Source organism: Crocodylus siamensis, chromosome 4 (assembly GCF_052110815.1).
Source record: "Crocodylus siamensis isolate JL-2025a chromosome 4, ASM5211081v1, whole genome shotgun sequence".
Lineage (NCBI taxonomy): Eukaryota > Metazoa > Chordata > Crocodylia > Crocodylidae > Crocodylus > Crocodylus siamensis.
In genome coordinates, this window is record NC_143398.1 from 140,679,172 (window position 1) to 140,695,921 (window position 16,750).

General features: G+C 46.9%; 1 protein-coding gene across 1 annotated transcript; it reads left to right on the forward strand.

Moving 5' to 3' along the window:
- The first annotated feature begins 1,386 nt into the window (after window positions 1-1,386).
- On the forward strand, window positions 1,387-10,089 carry LOC149866596 (natural killer cells antigen CD94-like). The gene is made up of 6 exons (XM_090041621.1): window positions 1,387-1,480; window positions 1,925-2,047; window positions 2,686-2,796; window positions 5,152-5,303; window positions 7,262-7,368; window positions 9,864-10,089. Exons 1-6 carry the CDS (start codon window positions 1,387-1,389, stop codon window positions 10,024-10,026), a joined length of 750 nt encoding a protein of 249 aa, XP_089897747.1. The 3' UTR covers window positions 10,027-10,089.
- The last annotated feature ends 6,661 nt before the right edge of the window (window positions 10,090-16,750 follow it).

Below are 16,750 nucleotides of genomic sequence, written 5' to 3' on the forward strand. Positions count from 1 at the left end.
GTTAGTGACATGGACCCAGTACGCTTGCAGGGCCTTGACCATTATGCAGCACTGCTGCACTGACCACTGGTGATCACACTCCTGCACGCGGGCCACCATATGGGTGTTGGAATGCCCACCCCAGGCAAGCTGGATCTGGACCTTGGCATCACCCCATTGTGCAATGAGGCCCATGGTTTCTCCCTGGGACAAGTTGGAGCCCTGGGACAGTCTGTGGTGTAGGAGAAAAAAGCAGTGTGGCTTCCTCAATGGCCCTCAGGGGCCCCAACTGAGGGTTAGGGTGCTGCCAAGCCTGGGCACATGCTTGCCGCACAGCAGCATGGCATGTGGGAGGCAGCCAGATGGTAGGGATGGCCTGGGGCCATTGCTGGGCTCAGTGACGTTGTTGCATCCAGCCTGGGTCCACAGCTGCAGGACCCAATGGCCAGAAGCAGGCAGCAGGTGGCCCCAGGGACACATCAGAAGCTTAAAGGCAAAGAGGCATCCCAGCACTGGGGCTGAAGAAACTCTGAGCCTGTGCCCTTGGGAGAAGCCTCAGGGTGGCCCCCTGGTGGTGGGGCTGACCAGCAGCAAATTTGTTTCCAGCCAACATCTACACATGCACTACTGTGCAGTAATATTGCACAGTTAATTTACTACCTGCATTTGTAGGTAGCAAACAAACCACTCAGTAGACTAAATGATTGCACAGTAACTGCCTGGACATGCAGATGGCCATGCTTTACTGCATAGTAAATTAGTCTACTGTGCAGTAAAGCATCTTGTGTAGACAAGCCCTATAACTATCATTTTTCTTACTGCAGTGCTTTTCAGCTTCAGCCAATATAAGGGCACTGTTATGCACATATGGACATGCTGCATGGTACTACTTGAGCCCTGACAAGTTTGCATGCTAAACCAGAGGTGGGCAAAATACAGCCCGTGAGTCACATGCAGCCCGCCAGTCCATTCTATCTGGCCCACAGGGCCCCTAAAAATTTAGAAAATAAATATTTATCTGCCCCTGGCTGCTTGTCATGTGGCTCTCAATGGCTTGCCAGAACTCAGTAAGCAACCCTCTGCCTGAAATAATTACCCGTCCCTGCCCTAAACCATTGCAAATGCTATTTTTTTTTAATGGTTAGGCTGTTCCATTTTTATATCTGTTTTTGTGAGACTCAAGTAACAAAATACAATGTCATTCTTTATATATTTAAGTAGAGGGAAGTTTACAGAGAGAGATGACGTATAGTGAACTCAACATAACCTTTCTTTCTATGTTTCTATTCCTCCTGCTGAAGGTTGTTGTTATATGGAATGCTAAAATCAATTGTGGCAGTGGCCTTTCATTTCTCCCCCGCTGTGAGGAACTCACACACTTATGCGTAGATTGGCCATTCTCCAAAAATGGGCGAAGATCAGATGACTTATGTGGACATGAACTTTTGTTCTCGTTCACAGAAGGGGAAGACCCAAAGATCTCAGAACAATGGGAGCAAAGGTACTGTAATGAGTGTTACCAAGAGGCTACCCTGAATTCTCTTCTACTGTTCATAACCAAGCTTCTTCTCCTATCCTACAAACCTAACACTGTGTTTTTGGAATGCAGAGGGGAAAAAATTCTCTCTGCAGTGCTGCCTAGTACCATGTTAGTGAGAAACCTGCAGCATCTATGTTTAAAAATAGAACTCGCTCTAGCAGTTAGGAAAAGTACCTCTTTGCACATAAGCAGACTCAAGCAGTAAAGCTGGTGTGGGCTTTCACACCTGGTCAGGTGGGTGATTTTCATATGTAAGTGGAACTTCCCTTAAGCTGTAGTCTGATCCAGCTACCCAGAACAGAGGTTTACTTTGCTTATCTTTACTTATTGACCCACTGATTTTTCATTTAATACAATTCCCCATTGCTGTCCACTAAGACCATTTCCACGTTTGCTATTCTTCAGAAATGAGTGAAGAGGAGATGATTTACATGGACATGAGATTTCGCTCTTCTTCACAGGAGAGGAGGAGCCAAAGATCTCAGAAATCTGAGAAAGACCAAAAGCCTCAGAACTGCGAGAGCAAAGGTAGTGTAATGTGTGTCACCAAGAGACTACCCTGAATTCTCTTCTACTGTTCATAACCAAGCTTCTTCCTGTACCCGAAGAACCTAACACTGTATTTTTGGAATACAAAGGGGAAAGAAAATTATCTCTGCGATGTTGCCTAGTACCATGTTACTGAGAAACTTGCATCAAGCGTCTAGGATGTTGGCCACAGAGGGCACCTATACATGTGCAGTGTGGCTGCTCCAACATGCTGTAATTACAACGTGTCGGAGCAGACACAATTAATCAAGTCTGCTGGAGAGTGGTAATTAAAGCATTCCTGCCACCATTTTTCAGCTTGGGGATGCTGATATATTTGAGATCCCGGGTACTTTAATTAGAGTGACTCTTGGAGTCACTCTAATTTAAAGCACCCCCACACTCCCAGAGCACATGTATAAATGCCCAGAGGTTTGGAAAAAGAACTCACTGCTCTAGCAGTTAGGAAAAGTACATCTTTGCTGCACATCCACCATACTCAAGCAGTAAGGCTGTTGTGAGCTTTCACACCTGGCTGAGTGGGTGATTTTCATATGTAAGGGCAACTCTACCTTAAGCTGCAGTCTGATCTAGATACCCAGAACAGGGAATCACTTTGCTTATCTTTACATTAACTTTGTCCTCCCTAGATTCTCCTGCTCCATACCCTGCCTGGAGACTCAGTGGAGGAATTCTGGGGATCCTCTGCTTAGTAATATTGGGAACAGCATTACTCGTAGTCTTCTTATGTGAGTATTCTGCAGAAATCAGAGTAGGGGCCTTATTTACCCTTTCATTAATCCATTTTTGTGTCACTCTCCATTCACTGATATTGTATTAATGTAAAGCTGTGGTAAATCAGGTGCTAACAATTCTATAACTTTTATAAGTATTTTAGAAAGGTTTTTCATTCATATTTAGGAATAAGTGTTAAAATTTCTGATTTTTTAAAGGAATACTGGAAAACATAGCAAAAGCAATCATTGCTAATAATCAGTTTCACAAAGACATAAATATAACAATTCAAGCTAAATTTCCTTTACATGCACAACTTATTTCAACTTGTTTTGTTTTAATTGGCATAGTCCATCGTGGTGTTATTGTGAATGTAAGTTTTCCTGGATTCCAACCCATGTGGAAGCCAGGGAAATTTTACCCATCAGGAACACTCTAGCATGCACCAGAGAACAATTTACTATCTAAAAACATACACTACCACCACAGGTAAATATTTTGGTGGAATTTGATGTCTGTGTTCTTTAGCTAACCTCCTGGTTAATTAAAAAAAAAGATATGCAAAATGTCTAATAGCATCAGTATATCCCATAATATTGCAAACTGCAGGTCTCAATAACATCCAATCTTAAAATGCTGAGTGAACACTATAGGGAATGTTAGAAAATAATGGTTCTACTGACCATACTCACATTGAAACAAAGAGAACTAGAACTCATCTGATTCTCATGCACTTAATACTTCCTCAATGGCTCAAGTAAGAAAATATACAATTGTCATTCATTTTACTCAGCTACTCTGTGCCAGGTAGAAAGGGATGTGTGAAAGCTCCCCATGCTTGCCCTCTGATGCTGTTTGTATTGTGTGGACCAAGATGGGAAACAAATTAAAGAATAGTACATGCAGATCTTTACTTTGCATGATCACATCACAGTATTAGCTTGGAATACAGAGATTTACCTGAACTGCAGTGGGCATGTCTACACATTCATTAATGCAATGTAATTACCGTGCATTGAGTTTAGTACTTGGATAACCAAGTGCTAAATCAAACAGTAACTCACTCGCACTACTGTGCAGTAGCACCAGTGCATCATTTTTTAGTGACACTTAGTGCGCAGTAGCCTAATAACACTGTACCATATTAGCAGGGGTTTTGCCCAGCATAGTATTGCACAGTGTTGTTAAGCTACTGCACAGTAAGTGTCCCATGTACATGTGCCCAGTGAATAGCCATGTTGGCCATCAGAGCAGGACAACTGGATAACAGAAGTTGCAGTAAATAAAATTCTAATAATAAAAAATACCATAGACCGCATCACTAAAAGATAGCTAGAAGGAGGACAACCCATCAATCTTTTCATTAACTTTTTCAGGAACTCAGTCAGTGTGGAATAGAATCACAATTATGCACCTATATCCACTCATGCAGTAGAATTTGACCTTTAATACTCCACTTACATGGAATTTGGGAACAAAAGTGCGTTTGACCAACATCAGTCAGGTGAAATGTAAGCAACTCTCTAGCTATGAAAGACAGCAATGTTCTTCCAGCCATGCACAGAAGTGCTTCTGTCTGTTCTGGAGGAGCATAGAATCAACAATAGTTAATGGAGATGTTAAGGTGGTTTTTGTAAGGACCAGACACCATTGTCTATGGGCTGGCTGTATGTCAACAGCTAAACCACAGAGATGCACTCTTCAGCATGGAGATGGTAGCATGCAGCTCCCAAAGTACAAGCCTATATCAGGCAGGGGAAGTACAAGGGGCTCTCTCTTTGCAGCAGGCCTCTGTCAGGTAGGACAGGAATCAGTCACAACCAGGCTGTAGCACAATTAGGAGTGGGCAAGAGGGGCACCCACTCCAGGCATCAAGTTAGGGGGGGGCACAGGAATTGCCCCCCTGCCCTTGAAGTGTTTGTGCTGTAGCACCTTACCCATGCCAGGGATTCCAAACCAGTCCCCATTTGCTACTGCTGCTTTAAGACCAACAGCTGGGGTTGGCAGAGTACATGGCTGTGACATCAGCCATAGCTCAGCTGGGAGCTGTCTAGAAGTTGCCAGCATGGGTAACTCTGCTGCTCCCCATGCCCATACACTTGGAAACACATGTGCTCTCTCCCCTGCTCTTGGAACCCATGCACACTTTTCAGACCCCACTCATGGAACCATGCACCCCCACAAGATTTACACCAGGAGCAAATTCTGTTTCTTAGGCACTGCAGGCAGGCCAATTTTTTTTTCAATTCAACACAGGGGGCACATGCACAGGTCACAGAATGACACCTGTCCTATCCATATGGGATTATGTTGCACACATCAGCAGACAGAAACAAAGAATCACAAATTAAATGTGTTTTCTTTTCAAGGGGATAAAACCAATCCATGTCCGAAGGAATGGCAACCACATGGACATACCTGCTACCTCTTCACTACTGCCTGGAAATCCTGGCAAGAGAGTAAAGATTATTGTACTTCTTTGGATTCCAAACTCCTTGACATCAAAAATAAGGAAGAACTGGTGAGCACTTTGCCTTGCTCCCCAGAACTAGCCTCAAAGTTTGTCTCTGGGATTGCAGTGCAAACTTTTGGCCATGTCTTCTTTCAAGATGTAGCCAAGCTCTGCTCCCCCATGGTGGCAGTACATCAGGAATAGCTGACCCAAGGATTAGGGGTGGGTTAGCAGGATGGTTCTTTAGGAGCATCCCAATATCACAGACTCCTTTTCCATAGCCTGGGTGTGTACATGGGGGGAAGATCTCTATGTCTTTCCTTCCTAAGAACCTGAGCCCAGTTACTGGTTCCCGCCAAACCATTCAGTTTTATGGGGCTTGGTACTCTCTGCTGGTGGTTTCAAGGGTCTCTAAAAGAAAAGTACTACTAATAAAAAGGGCCAAATACTGTCCCTTCTCTTATGTCTTTTTGTACTACAGTCAGATTTGGCAAAAAATGCTTGACATAGGAATGGCTCAAAAGGGATGTCCCTGTACGTTGGAATAAATTTGAATGGCTTTGAAGAGTAGCAAACTCTTTGCAACCAATTCATAAATGTAGTTCTCATGTTCAGCAGTAGAGATAGAGCTGCTATCAGATTATTGTTTTGTCAGTTCACTCCTTAAACTCCTCCTCATTCAGTTTTTCTGTTTAAATATCTGTCACTACTCCATGAGATTTCCTTTTAACAAAACAAAATATATGGTGCATGCTGAATTTTAACACATTACCCATAAACACTATATTAAAACTGTATTATTATGTCCAAGTCAAGCACTCAAAAGTCAAGAAATACCAGAATTATGGCTGTCTCAACCTTTATTCCCTGTCCCTCAAGAGTAACATTACTGTACAGACTTTAGCTCTATGATGGCATTCCATGACTGCCCATATTCAGTGTGTACAGTAAATTGCATTCATCTGAACAACTGTACAGTATTTGTTTTATCCTGCGTTATCAATAGATGGTATCATGTCTTTTTTACTGGACACAATTTAAATCCTGCTTTGAAGATAGGATTAAAAAACACAGCATGGCAAAATATACCTGAAACACAAACCACCCCTCTGCCAAATTTTTTGTCTAATAAATGGCAGCATCAACTAGACAGTAAAATCTCAGGATTCTTGTAAAAATAGGCAAGATAATATATTTTTTGCTGGTTTTGTTTTATGAAAGAGCTGAACAGTTTTAGCCACCATTTAAAAGGAAAGAAAAAAAGACAGAAACCCAGCTTGTAAAACTTCAGCCCACATAGTAAAAGTTTGACAAAATAACAGAAAAATAGGATTTTATAGCAGGACATTTTATATGCAGCATTTCATCCCGTCTATAATCTTTGGACAAATTTTGCATGCTATAAAAAGGTGTGAGCAGAAGTGTTAACCCTGACTGATGTAATTAAATGAAATGCAACAGGGCCAGTGCTGCTCAGTGTTGTGCAAGATCTCTGGGTTGCATCATGCCACTCCCCTGCTATTTGGCCCAAGAGTCTGATCCAAAGCCATTCAAAAACAACGACAAGACTTGCACTGACCTCATTGGCCTTAAGATTAAACCCCAAGCCAGCAGAGCCTTCTGAAGGGGAAACGCCAAGAGGTATCCCAGAGAAAATACCTTACATCTCTGGACAACAAATTCTGTCCCTCTCAGAAGAAGCAGTAACAGGATCCAAAGGTAAACCCAGGCAGTGCCCTTATTTGGAAAGATGGTCACTGAGCTGAGGTTGCCCTAAGAGGAGATAAAAGAAGTAAACTGAAACAAAAATAGGACTGTGTTTTTTATTAAATGGGTGGGTCAGTTAACCTGGAGAAAAATAGAGATGCAGTTTTTTCAAGGAGACTGCTCAGCAGGCAGGCAGTTCAGTGCATAGAGTCTTTCCAAGAGACCTTGGCCACAGTGGCCTTCCAAATATGCACACCAGTGGAAGAAAGGGTACAAAGAGGTGGGCTGGGGTGAACTGAATTGGCTTTGTTCCCATTTAGGAGTTCTGCAAATCACTAGCACATGTTCCCCACTGGATTGGACTATCTCGTCAGGCAGGCAGTGAGTCCTGGCTGTGGGAGGACGGCACAACTCTCTCCAAAGACCTGTAAGTGCCTTGTATCATGAGAAAATATTTTCTTCTATTTGAGCTAATAGCACATTTTCTACAAACAGTGGGTTGAATAATGATGTTTGTGTCACAGCCTTCCCAGGAGAAATGTGCAGGTGCATGGCCCTAAACAGCAATAGAGATTCTGTTACAGGGAAGAGGTGGACAGATAGGGAGGGAATCCTCCCTGTACACCCCAAAGTGGGAAGGCATATGAGATTTCCTCCAGACAGAAGGGGCACCTTGCTGTGCCTGGTGTCTCTCTTTCCCATCAAATTATTTAGTATTTCCCTCCAATTAACTGTTAGTGCTGGCCAAGGGAAGGAAAGTGCAATCTCTATTCTGCGAGAGGAGGAGTGAGGCACATTGAGAGCGTTGTTGGGAAGGGGCCACGGACAGGCAGAGCCAGGGCTTCTGTAAGTCATGAATGGCATGTTGTGTATGGATACCGGCAGAGCTGTGACAGGAAGCTGACCCACTCTGTCCAGGTGTTGCCAGAACTTCTTGAACATGTCAAGGACAACAAGAAGTCCTCACGGACAACAAAAAGTCCTTTTTTTTTAAATACATAGGGAGCAAAAAGAAGGTTCCGGGTAATGTGGAGCCCCTGCATGACACGCTAGGAAATTTGGTCGTCACACCAGATGACAAAGCCAACGTATTTAACAATTTCTTGGCCTCCAATTTCCTAAGCAGGGACCGGAACAGTTACCCCCCATCTGGGTCCCCCTTAAATCCCAGGGGAGGTGCACCTAGGCCAAGGGTTAGTGAGGAACTAGTTAGGGAACTTCTGGAAGGACTGGCTGTATTCAGATCAGCTGGTCTGGATGATCTCCACCCTAGAGAACTCAGGGAATTGACTGAAATCATTGCGGGACCCCTGGCACGGCTTTACGAGCACTAGTGGTGATCTGGTATGGTGCCAGAGGACTGGAAGAGGGCCAGTGTGGTTCCCATCTTCAAAAAGGGGAGGAAGGAGGACCCAGGAAACTAGAGACCAGTTAGTCTTACCTTGATCCTGGGCAAGCTTTTTGAGAAAATTATTCTGGCGCATATCCACGAGGGGCCAGCAGGGGAGATTATGCTTAGGGGCAACCAACACAGGTTCGTTAGAGGCAGGTCCTGTCAGACCAACCTGGTAGCCTTCTATGACCAGGTCACCAAATCCTTAGATGCAGGGCTAGCAGTGGACATCGTCTTCCTGGACTTTCGGAAGGCCTTCGACACTGTCTCTCACTGTTCTCATTAAGAAACTGGGGGACTGTGGTGTCGACACTCACACAGTAAATTGGGTCACCAACTAGCTGGAGGGCCGCACCCAGAGAGTGGTGGTGGATGGGTCATTTTCGACTGGGAGGGATGTGGGTAGTGGGGTCCCCCAGGGCTCGGTCCTCGGGCCCGCACTGTTCAACATCTTCATCAGTGACTTGGACAAGGGGGTAAAAAGCACCCTGTTCAAATTTGCTGATGACACTAAGATGTGGGGGGATGTGGGCATGCTAGAAGGGAGGAATAGGCTGCAATCAGACCTAAACAAGTTACAGAGGTGGGCAGATGAGAATAGGATGGGATTCAACACCGACAAGTGCAAAGTGATATACCTGAGGAGGAACAACTGGCACCATACCTACAGGTTGGGGAACTCCCTTCTTGTCAGTTTAGAGGCAGAAAAGTCATCGTTGACTCCAAGATGAACATGAGCTGACAGTGTGGGGATGCAGTCAGGAAGGCCAACTGCACCTTGTCATGCAACCACAGATGCATCTCAAGTAGGTACAAGGAGGTAATCCTCCCCCTCTATGCGGCACTGGTCAGGCCGCAGCTGGAGTACTGCATCCAGTTCTGGGCGCCGCACTTCAAGAGGGATGTGGACAACATGGAGAGGGTCCAGAGGAGGGCCACTCGCATGATCAGGGGGCAGCTGGGCAGGCCCTATGAGGAGAGGCTACGGGACCTGAACCTGTTCAGCCTCCACAAGAGAAGACTGATGGGGGATCTAGTGGCCTATTACAAACTAGTCAGAGTGGACCAACAGGGACTGAGGGAGTCCCGGTTCCCCCGAGCACTACCAGGAGTGACCAGGAATAACGGTCACAAGCTGGCAGAGGGTAGATTTAGGCTAGATAACAGGAGGCACTGCTTCACGGTCAGGGCTGCTAGGATCTGCAACCAACTTCCAAGAGAAGTTGTGCTGGCTCCTACCCTGGGCATCTTTAAGAGGAGGCTAGATATACAACTTACTGGGGTCATTTGACCCCAGTACTCTTCCTTGCCATGGCAGGGGGTTGGACTCAATCTGCTCAGGTCCCTTCCGACCCTAGAAACTGTGAAACTATGAAACTATGAGCTTCATGAAGGATAATTTTTTACAAATTGCTTTAGACATGACATATACTTTAAATGCCAGCCCAGCAGCTAATCCCACAAGGAGTAGCACTGCTAAGGACTGGTGGTGGTACTGGCAGACAATAATATGTATCTCTCCATCCTAGGTTTGCAGTAGCCCAAGCGACAGCCTCAGGGTGCTGTGTGCTTCTCTCTAAAGTAGAAGCCAAATGCATTTCTTGTGAGGAGCCGTTCTCCTGGATTTGCAAGAAGGAGGCTGTGCATCCAGAACCTGCTGCTCTGATAGAAGGAAAGAAGAAAAGCCGCTAGAATATATTCCTGCTCCATTCCAAGTCCTGGCCAGATACACAGCTCCAAGGTTGTCCCTGCCACCAGTCTAACATTTACTGTTGCTCCCAGTGCCAGTTGTTCCAAATGCTTAGCTATGGCCATGGGAAATGCTGCTGAGTGGACGGAAGAAGATGGGACTTGATTATTGTCCTTCATGTCTTTGGCTGAAGCAAGAAACAGTCAGTCTGAACTCACTTGGCTCTAGCAGACCCAAGCTGCAATCTGGTTACCTGCATGAAGCCAGAAGGCCTTGTTTGTTGTTGCAATACACCTTAACACTTCTAGGACTACTTGCCTTAAGACAGTGGTTTTCAACCTGTGGTCCACAGACTCCTGGGGTCCAGAGACTCCAGGGGTGACGCGTAGAGGCTGCATGCGGATGCACATGCACCCTGAGCGTAGCAGTGCACCCCCTACAAAAAGGCGCTGTCAGCACTGTTGATAGTACCTGCAGGCAGTCACCACTCCGCACCCTGCTGCCAACACCACCGGTGGCATCTGTGGGCGGTCACCGACCTCTGGTTGGCACTCACCACCACTGACAGCATCAGCAGTGTCTGCGAGAGCTCCCCCACTTACTACTTCTGCTGTGCTCCCGCCACCACTGCCACACTTCCGCCACCACAATGCCGCTCAGCCACAGGGGCACGCGTCATTCATAGATTTCATAGACATCAGGGCTGGAAGGGACCTCAGGAGATCATCGAGTCCAGCCCCCTGCCCAAAGGGCAAGAAGTCAGCTGGGGTCATAGGATCCCAGCAAGATAAGCATCCAATTTACTCTTGAAGGTGTTCAGTGTAGGTGCTTGAACCACCTCCGCTGGCAGACTGTTCCAGACCTTGAGGGCTCGGACAGTAAAGAAATTCTTCCTTACGTCCAGCCTGAAACGGTCTTGCAGGAGTTTGTGACCGTTTGACCTCCTCATCCCTTGGGGCACTCTGGTGAACAAATGTTCCCCCAGATCCTGGTGGTCACCCCTGATAAACTTATAGGTGGCCATCAGATCACCCCTGAGCCTACGCTTTTCCAGGCTAAAGAGTCCCATGGCTCTCAGCCTGTCATCGTAAGATCTGTTTTCCTGACCTCTGATCATGCGCGTGGCTCTCCTCTGGACTCTCTCAAACTTCTCCACATCCTTTTTGAATTGTGGAGCCCAAAATTGGATGCAGTACTCCAGCTGCGGCCTCACCAAGGCCGAGTACAAAGGGAGAATGTCGTCCCGGAATTTGCTCGAGAAGCATCTATGGATGCACGCCAGCATTTTGGTCGCTTTACTAGCCGCAGCATCGCATTGCAGGCTCATGTTCATCTTGTGGTCAGTGATGACCCCCAAGTCTCTTTCTTCTGTAGTGCTATCCAACGTAGCACTGCCGAGTCTATAAGGAAGCTGCAGGTTTTTCCTCCCAAGGTGGAGAACCTTGCATTTTTCGGTGTTAAACACCATGAGGTTCTCGTCCGCCCATTTGCTGAGCTTGTCCAGGTCAGCCTGGATCACCCGCCTATCTTCTGGCGTGGATGCTTTGCCCCAAAGTTTAGTGTCATCGGCGAACTTGGCCAGTCCACTCCTGACTCCAATGTCCACATCGTTAATGAAGATGTTGAACAGTATGGGTCCAAGGACAGAGCCTTGAGGGACCCCACTGGTCACAGGGCACCATGATGAGTGACTGCCATCAATTACAACCCTCTGGGTCTGACCACAGAGCCAATTTCCCAGCCAGCGGATCATGGTGGAGCCAAGGCCACAACTGGGCAGTTTGGCCAAGAGGTGATCATGGGATACCAGATCAAAAGCTTTTTTGAAGTCAAGATATATGACATCAATCTCTTCTCCCTTGTCCAGGTGATAGGTCACCTGGTCATAGAAGGAAATGAGATTGGTCAAACAAGACCTACCTGCAACAAACCCGTGCTGGCTGTCCCTTAGAATGTTAGCCTGGGCCAGTCCATCAAGGATGGCCTCCTTAATAAACTTTTCTAAGATCTTCCCCAGGATAGAAGTCAGGCTAATGGGCCTGTAATTAGCCGGATCCACTCTCCTCCCTTTCTTGAAGATCGGCACCACATTGGCCTTCTTCCAGTCTTCGGGCACTACACCAGAGCGCCAGGAGTTTTCAAAGATCCGTGCCAGGGGCAGGGCTATGACGCTCGCCAGCTCCTTGAGTACCCTGGGGTGCAGATTGTCAGGGCCAGCTGACTTGAAGGTATCCAGCTTCTCAAGGTGTTCCTTCACGAGGTCAGCATTTATGGAGGGTAGGGGATCCCCATCACCTGGATCTCCCTGTCCCATAGCAGGTATAGGCGTCCAATGGGACTGATGAAAGACTGACACAAAGTACCTATTTAATAGGTTGGCTTTTTCCTGGGCATCAGTTGTCAGTTGCCCCATCTGGTTTAGCAGGGGTCCAACGTTGTCCTTGCTTTTCCTGCGGCTCCCCACATATCTGAAAAAGGACTTTTTGTTGTCCTTGATGCTTGAAGCTAGTTGGAGTTCAGTTGCAGCCTTGGCTTTCCTGGTTTGGTCCCTGCAGGACTGGACCAGCACAGAATAATCCTCCTTGGAGGTGAATCCCATCCTCCATCCTTTGTAGGCTTTCCTTTTTAGCCGCAGGAGGTCCGCTAGGTCCCTGGAGAGCCAGGGGGGCTGCCATGCCTTCTTGCTGCCTTTCCTCCATGTTGGAATAGATTTAGCTTGTGCATTGAGGATCACTTCCTTGAGAAGCAACCACTATTCTTGAACTCCCATCTCCCTGGGGTCACGGTCCCTGAGGGCCTGACCGACAAGCCTCTTGAGCTTATCAAAGTCGGCTTTTCTGAAGTCAAGGACTTCTGTGTTGCTGACTGACTTGCCAGCTTTACGGCGGATGGTGAAAGTGATCAGCTCGTGGTCGCTGTCACCCAGCTTCCCATCGATCACTAGGTCGCCGATTAGGTCGTCCCCCGTAGCCAGTACCAGGTCGAGCAGCGCTTTGCCTCTCGTTGGCCCATAGACTTCTTGAGTCAGGTAGAGGTCATCCACGCATGAGAGAAAGCTTTGTGACCGCTCGGATTTTGCTGAGTGATCTTCCCACGAGATGTCCAGGTAATTGAAGTCACCCATGACAACCAAGGTCCTGGAGCAAGCGGCTTCAGTCAGTTCCCGGGTGAACTCCTGGTCAAGCTCAGGACTTTGAGTGGGACGCCTGTAGTAGACTCCCACCATTGTGTCCCCTGTGCCGTATTCCCCATGAATTTTTACCCAGAGGGTCTCTAGCTGTCCATGCCGGTCGCCAACATCAGCTTGCAGGGACATGTAGCTTTCCTTCACATAGAGAGCTACACCCCCGCCCCTTTTGTCAACACGATCCCTCCTGTACAGGGTATAGCCCTCTATACCCGTGGTCCAGTCATGGATGGAGTCCCACCAGGTCTCCATTATCTCAATGACATCATAATTCTTTGCACTGAGCAGGAGGACGAGCTCCTTCTGCTTGTTGCCCAGGCTCCTGGCATTAATGTACAAGTGTCCCCTTGGGGGCTCTTGCTTTGCCCACAGATTGTGCCAGGGCTGGGGCAGGGGTGGGCTTCCTTAAGTGCCTTGGTCTGCTGGCTTTGCAAGGGTCGCTCAGTGGGCCAGCAGTGGCAGTAGTCCCCCCATCCCCCAGCAGGCTTAGTTTAAAGCCTGGTGGAGCAGGTCAGCCAGCCTGGCTGAGAAGAGCCTCCTCCCCAGGGGAGAGAGGTGGAGGCCATCTCTTCCCAGCAGCTCACTGCCTCTCTCGCCAAAGAGTGGGCTGTGGTCATGGAAGCCAAAGCCTTCCCGATGACACCAGCTCCGCAGTCTTTGGTTCACTGCGTGGATCCTCCTCTCCCTCCTCAGCCCATAGCCTGAGAGTGGGAGGATCGACAAAAACACCACCTGAGCTCCCAGACCCCTAAGCCCCACTCTCAAATCCCTGAAAGACTCCATCTAAGCGGTCCACAAAAGATAACTATGATCAATCAAAAGTATGTGAATATCCACACTTACAAATCAAAGGGGCCCAGAGCTCCATTCAAAATTTCTAAAGAAGTCTTCAAATGAAAAAGAGATTGAAAACCACAGCCTAAACAGACAGCAGCCATTTTGTTTCCAGAAATTCAGACCCGCCCCCCCTTCTCCATCATTCACAAGAAGCAGTAGCACCAGAAGCCCTTCACAATGTGCAGAGGTCTCAGCACATATGCCCTTGCTCCAGTGCTGCCCCTTTGCAACCTGTTGGGACAGAGTAAATTCGGGGACTTGTGGCAAACCACTTGCCTGTGCCAGTTTCCTGATTATCACATCTCATAAAGGCAGGCCTTCTTTCTTCACACTGCTGCTGTCATAGGGACTCTACACTGTGTCCTCTCAAAGATTTCACTGTGCTCTTCCTTAATTTATTTCTCAAAACACAACCTCTGACACTGAAAGTTTCTGGCTGCTCTGTGTGTCAGAAAAACTGTAAAATAAGCAACTGCCTTTCCCATTCCTGCTTAATGAAATTGCAGACTAATGACAGGTTACCTCAAGATAATTATTTACTCAGATTTATGGATTAAAGCAGGGATGTAAAACGCACCCAGCCCCATGGCCTGGATAAGGGTCATTGGGTCAATCTGCAGGCCAAACCAGGGATAATTGATTGTGCAGTGCCCACAATGTCAGATACAACCCATGCACCACACAGTGGCCATAGGACTTGCACATGCAAGGTGACACCTGGGCTGGACTCAATGCTGCACATGTCCTGAGGGAACTGGGGCTGCATGGTGCATCCCAAACAGACTTCTAATGCTGCCTGCAGTGTGCAGGGCCAGGGCCAGCACATAGGGGCCAGCCTAGGGACCAACAGGCTGGATCATATAGCTTTCAGGATAGATCCAGCTTGCAGGACACAGTTGACACCCTTGGCCTAGACTTATAAAATTATAACCTCTTTTCTTTAATAACAATTCATTCAGAAATATCAGTTTCACCAACAAACACCCTAACACATTACATTTCTACCTGCTCATTTTCTCAGTGTAACATCAGTGGTGAATGTATAACTGAGCCCTTTCACTGTGGAGGGGGGGACATGAAGATTTAATGCCTTCCTTCAAAGAAAGGACTGCATATGCTGAGTTCAGGCACATCGTAACTGATGAACATACCAGATGCTATCACCTGAATACATATTCCCTTTCCTGTTTTCCCCAGAAGTGAAAGACCAGGCCACAATCAGAATCTGGGCAGAAATCACTAGTGCAAACTTTATTGCTAAGGCATTTAGGCTCATGTTTTCTGCACAGCAACCTCTGACTGGCTCTGACACAGAGACCACAGGGCTATTGCAGATAAAAATCAGATAAAATCTTTAGGCAATTTTATTGGAGGATGTGGAAAGGGAGGACAAGTTTCTACACAGTCCAACCTAAACTGGTTTTGGGGTGATCATTGGGGTCAATAATACATGCATACAGTGAATGAGAAGAAATAAATGTAACCCTGGCATACCAAGTTATGTACTCCCATCTCCAGTTAAAGAAAGAGCTGGGGGGAAGCTGGGCGCAGCACCAGCATGGACCCACTTTATGGCTATATGCCGACTCCAATTTGCTGGCTGGCTCCCTGGAGGGGGCATAAAAATCCCACCGGACAAGGATCAAGGAGGACCAGAATTGGGTCCTCTGGAGGGCCCCAAGTGGCCCAGAGCTGTCTGCAGCCCCACTGAGGGCATGTGGTGGCAGCCCCAAGAAAGGGCATGCAGGGATAAGCTAAGCCCAAGAGGGCCTAGCTCCTTATCTGAGAAGGAGCACTGGATCCCAGATACGGCCAGCCAGGAGTGGGACGGCAATGAATCTAAGGAGAAAGAGAGAGAAGGATCCTTGGGCTGACAGGGACCCAAGCCAGAAGGAGACAGAAATGTACCGGGGAGCAAGGTAACCCGGGGCTGGTAAAGTTACAGGCCAGTTAACATACGGCTTAAGCCGGACAGCATGCTGTCCAAACTGGACTTTCCTGACTTAAAGGCAAGACAAGAAAACCTTTACCGTGACAAGTCTTAGTAGCCATCTGGAATTAACATCTGGTTGGCGTAAGACGGGGTGTACGGGAGGCGGAGCCCCAAAATGGAAAGCTGGATGGAAAGATTGAAGAAGGGACCCAGGAAAGGCAGGACTTAAAATCATCCTCCTGACAACTTATTCCAGCAAGATGTGGCAGGTGAGAACGCCTGGGGACTGTCCAAGACATCTGAGCAAAGAACAAGCTGTCAACTATTAAGGAAATGGTGGTGCCCGAAAAGCCAGTAAGAGCTAAACACGCTAGTGAGTGACACAGGAGGCTGCAGTGCAGTTTTGCTTTTTACCCTATAGAGAGCCAAACCAATACACTCTATAATTTAACTATATACAAGTTTATTAATATTATAATATAAATAAGAAAAAGATTAAAAGAATACACACACGCGCACACACACACACACACACAACATTACAATAATAAGGATTATAGGCAATATTTACAAGTTCTATACCTCTCTTGGGATACAGTTAAGTATTAGAATGAAATTCTAACCTAAGTTTCAACAGGTATTTTATAACCTTAAACTCTTATCAACATTTAAATCTACTTAGATATTAAATACATATCTACACACACACACACACACACACTCTCTCTCTATCAAATATTTAGTCTCATAATATCAGATTAAAGATTTC

Coding starts and splice junctions, on each gene's coding strand:
- LOC149866596 (XM_090041621.1), top strand. CDS start 1,387: ATGGGCGAAGATCAGATGACTTATGTGGACATGAACTTTTGTTCTCGT. Junction 2,797..5,151: donor ATTACTCGTAGTCTTCTTAT/GTGAGTATTCTG, acceptor TTTCTTTTCAAG/GGGATAAAACCAATCCATGT. Junction 5,304..7,261: donor TCAAAAATAAGGAAGAACTG/GTGAGCACTTTG, acceptor GTTCCCATTTAG/GAGTTCTGCAAATCACTAGC.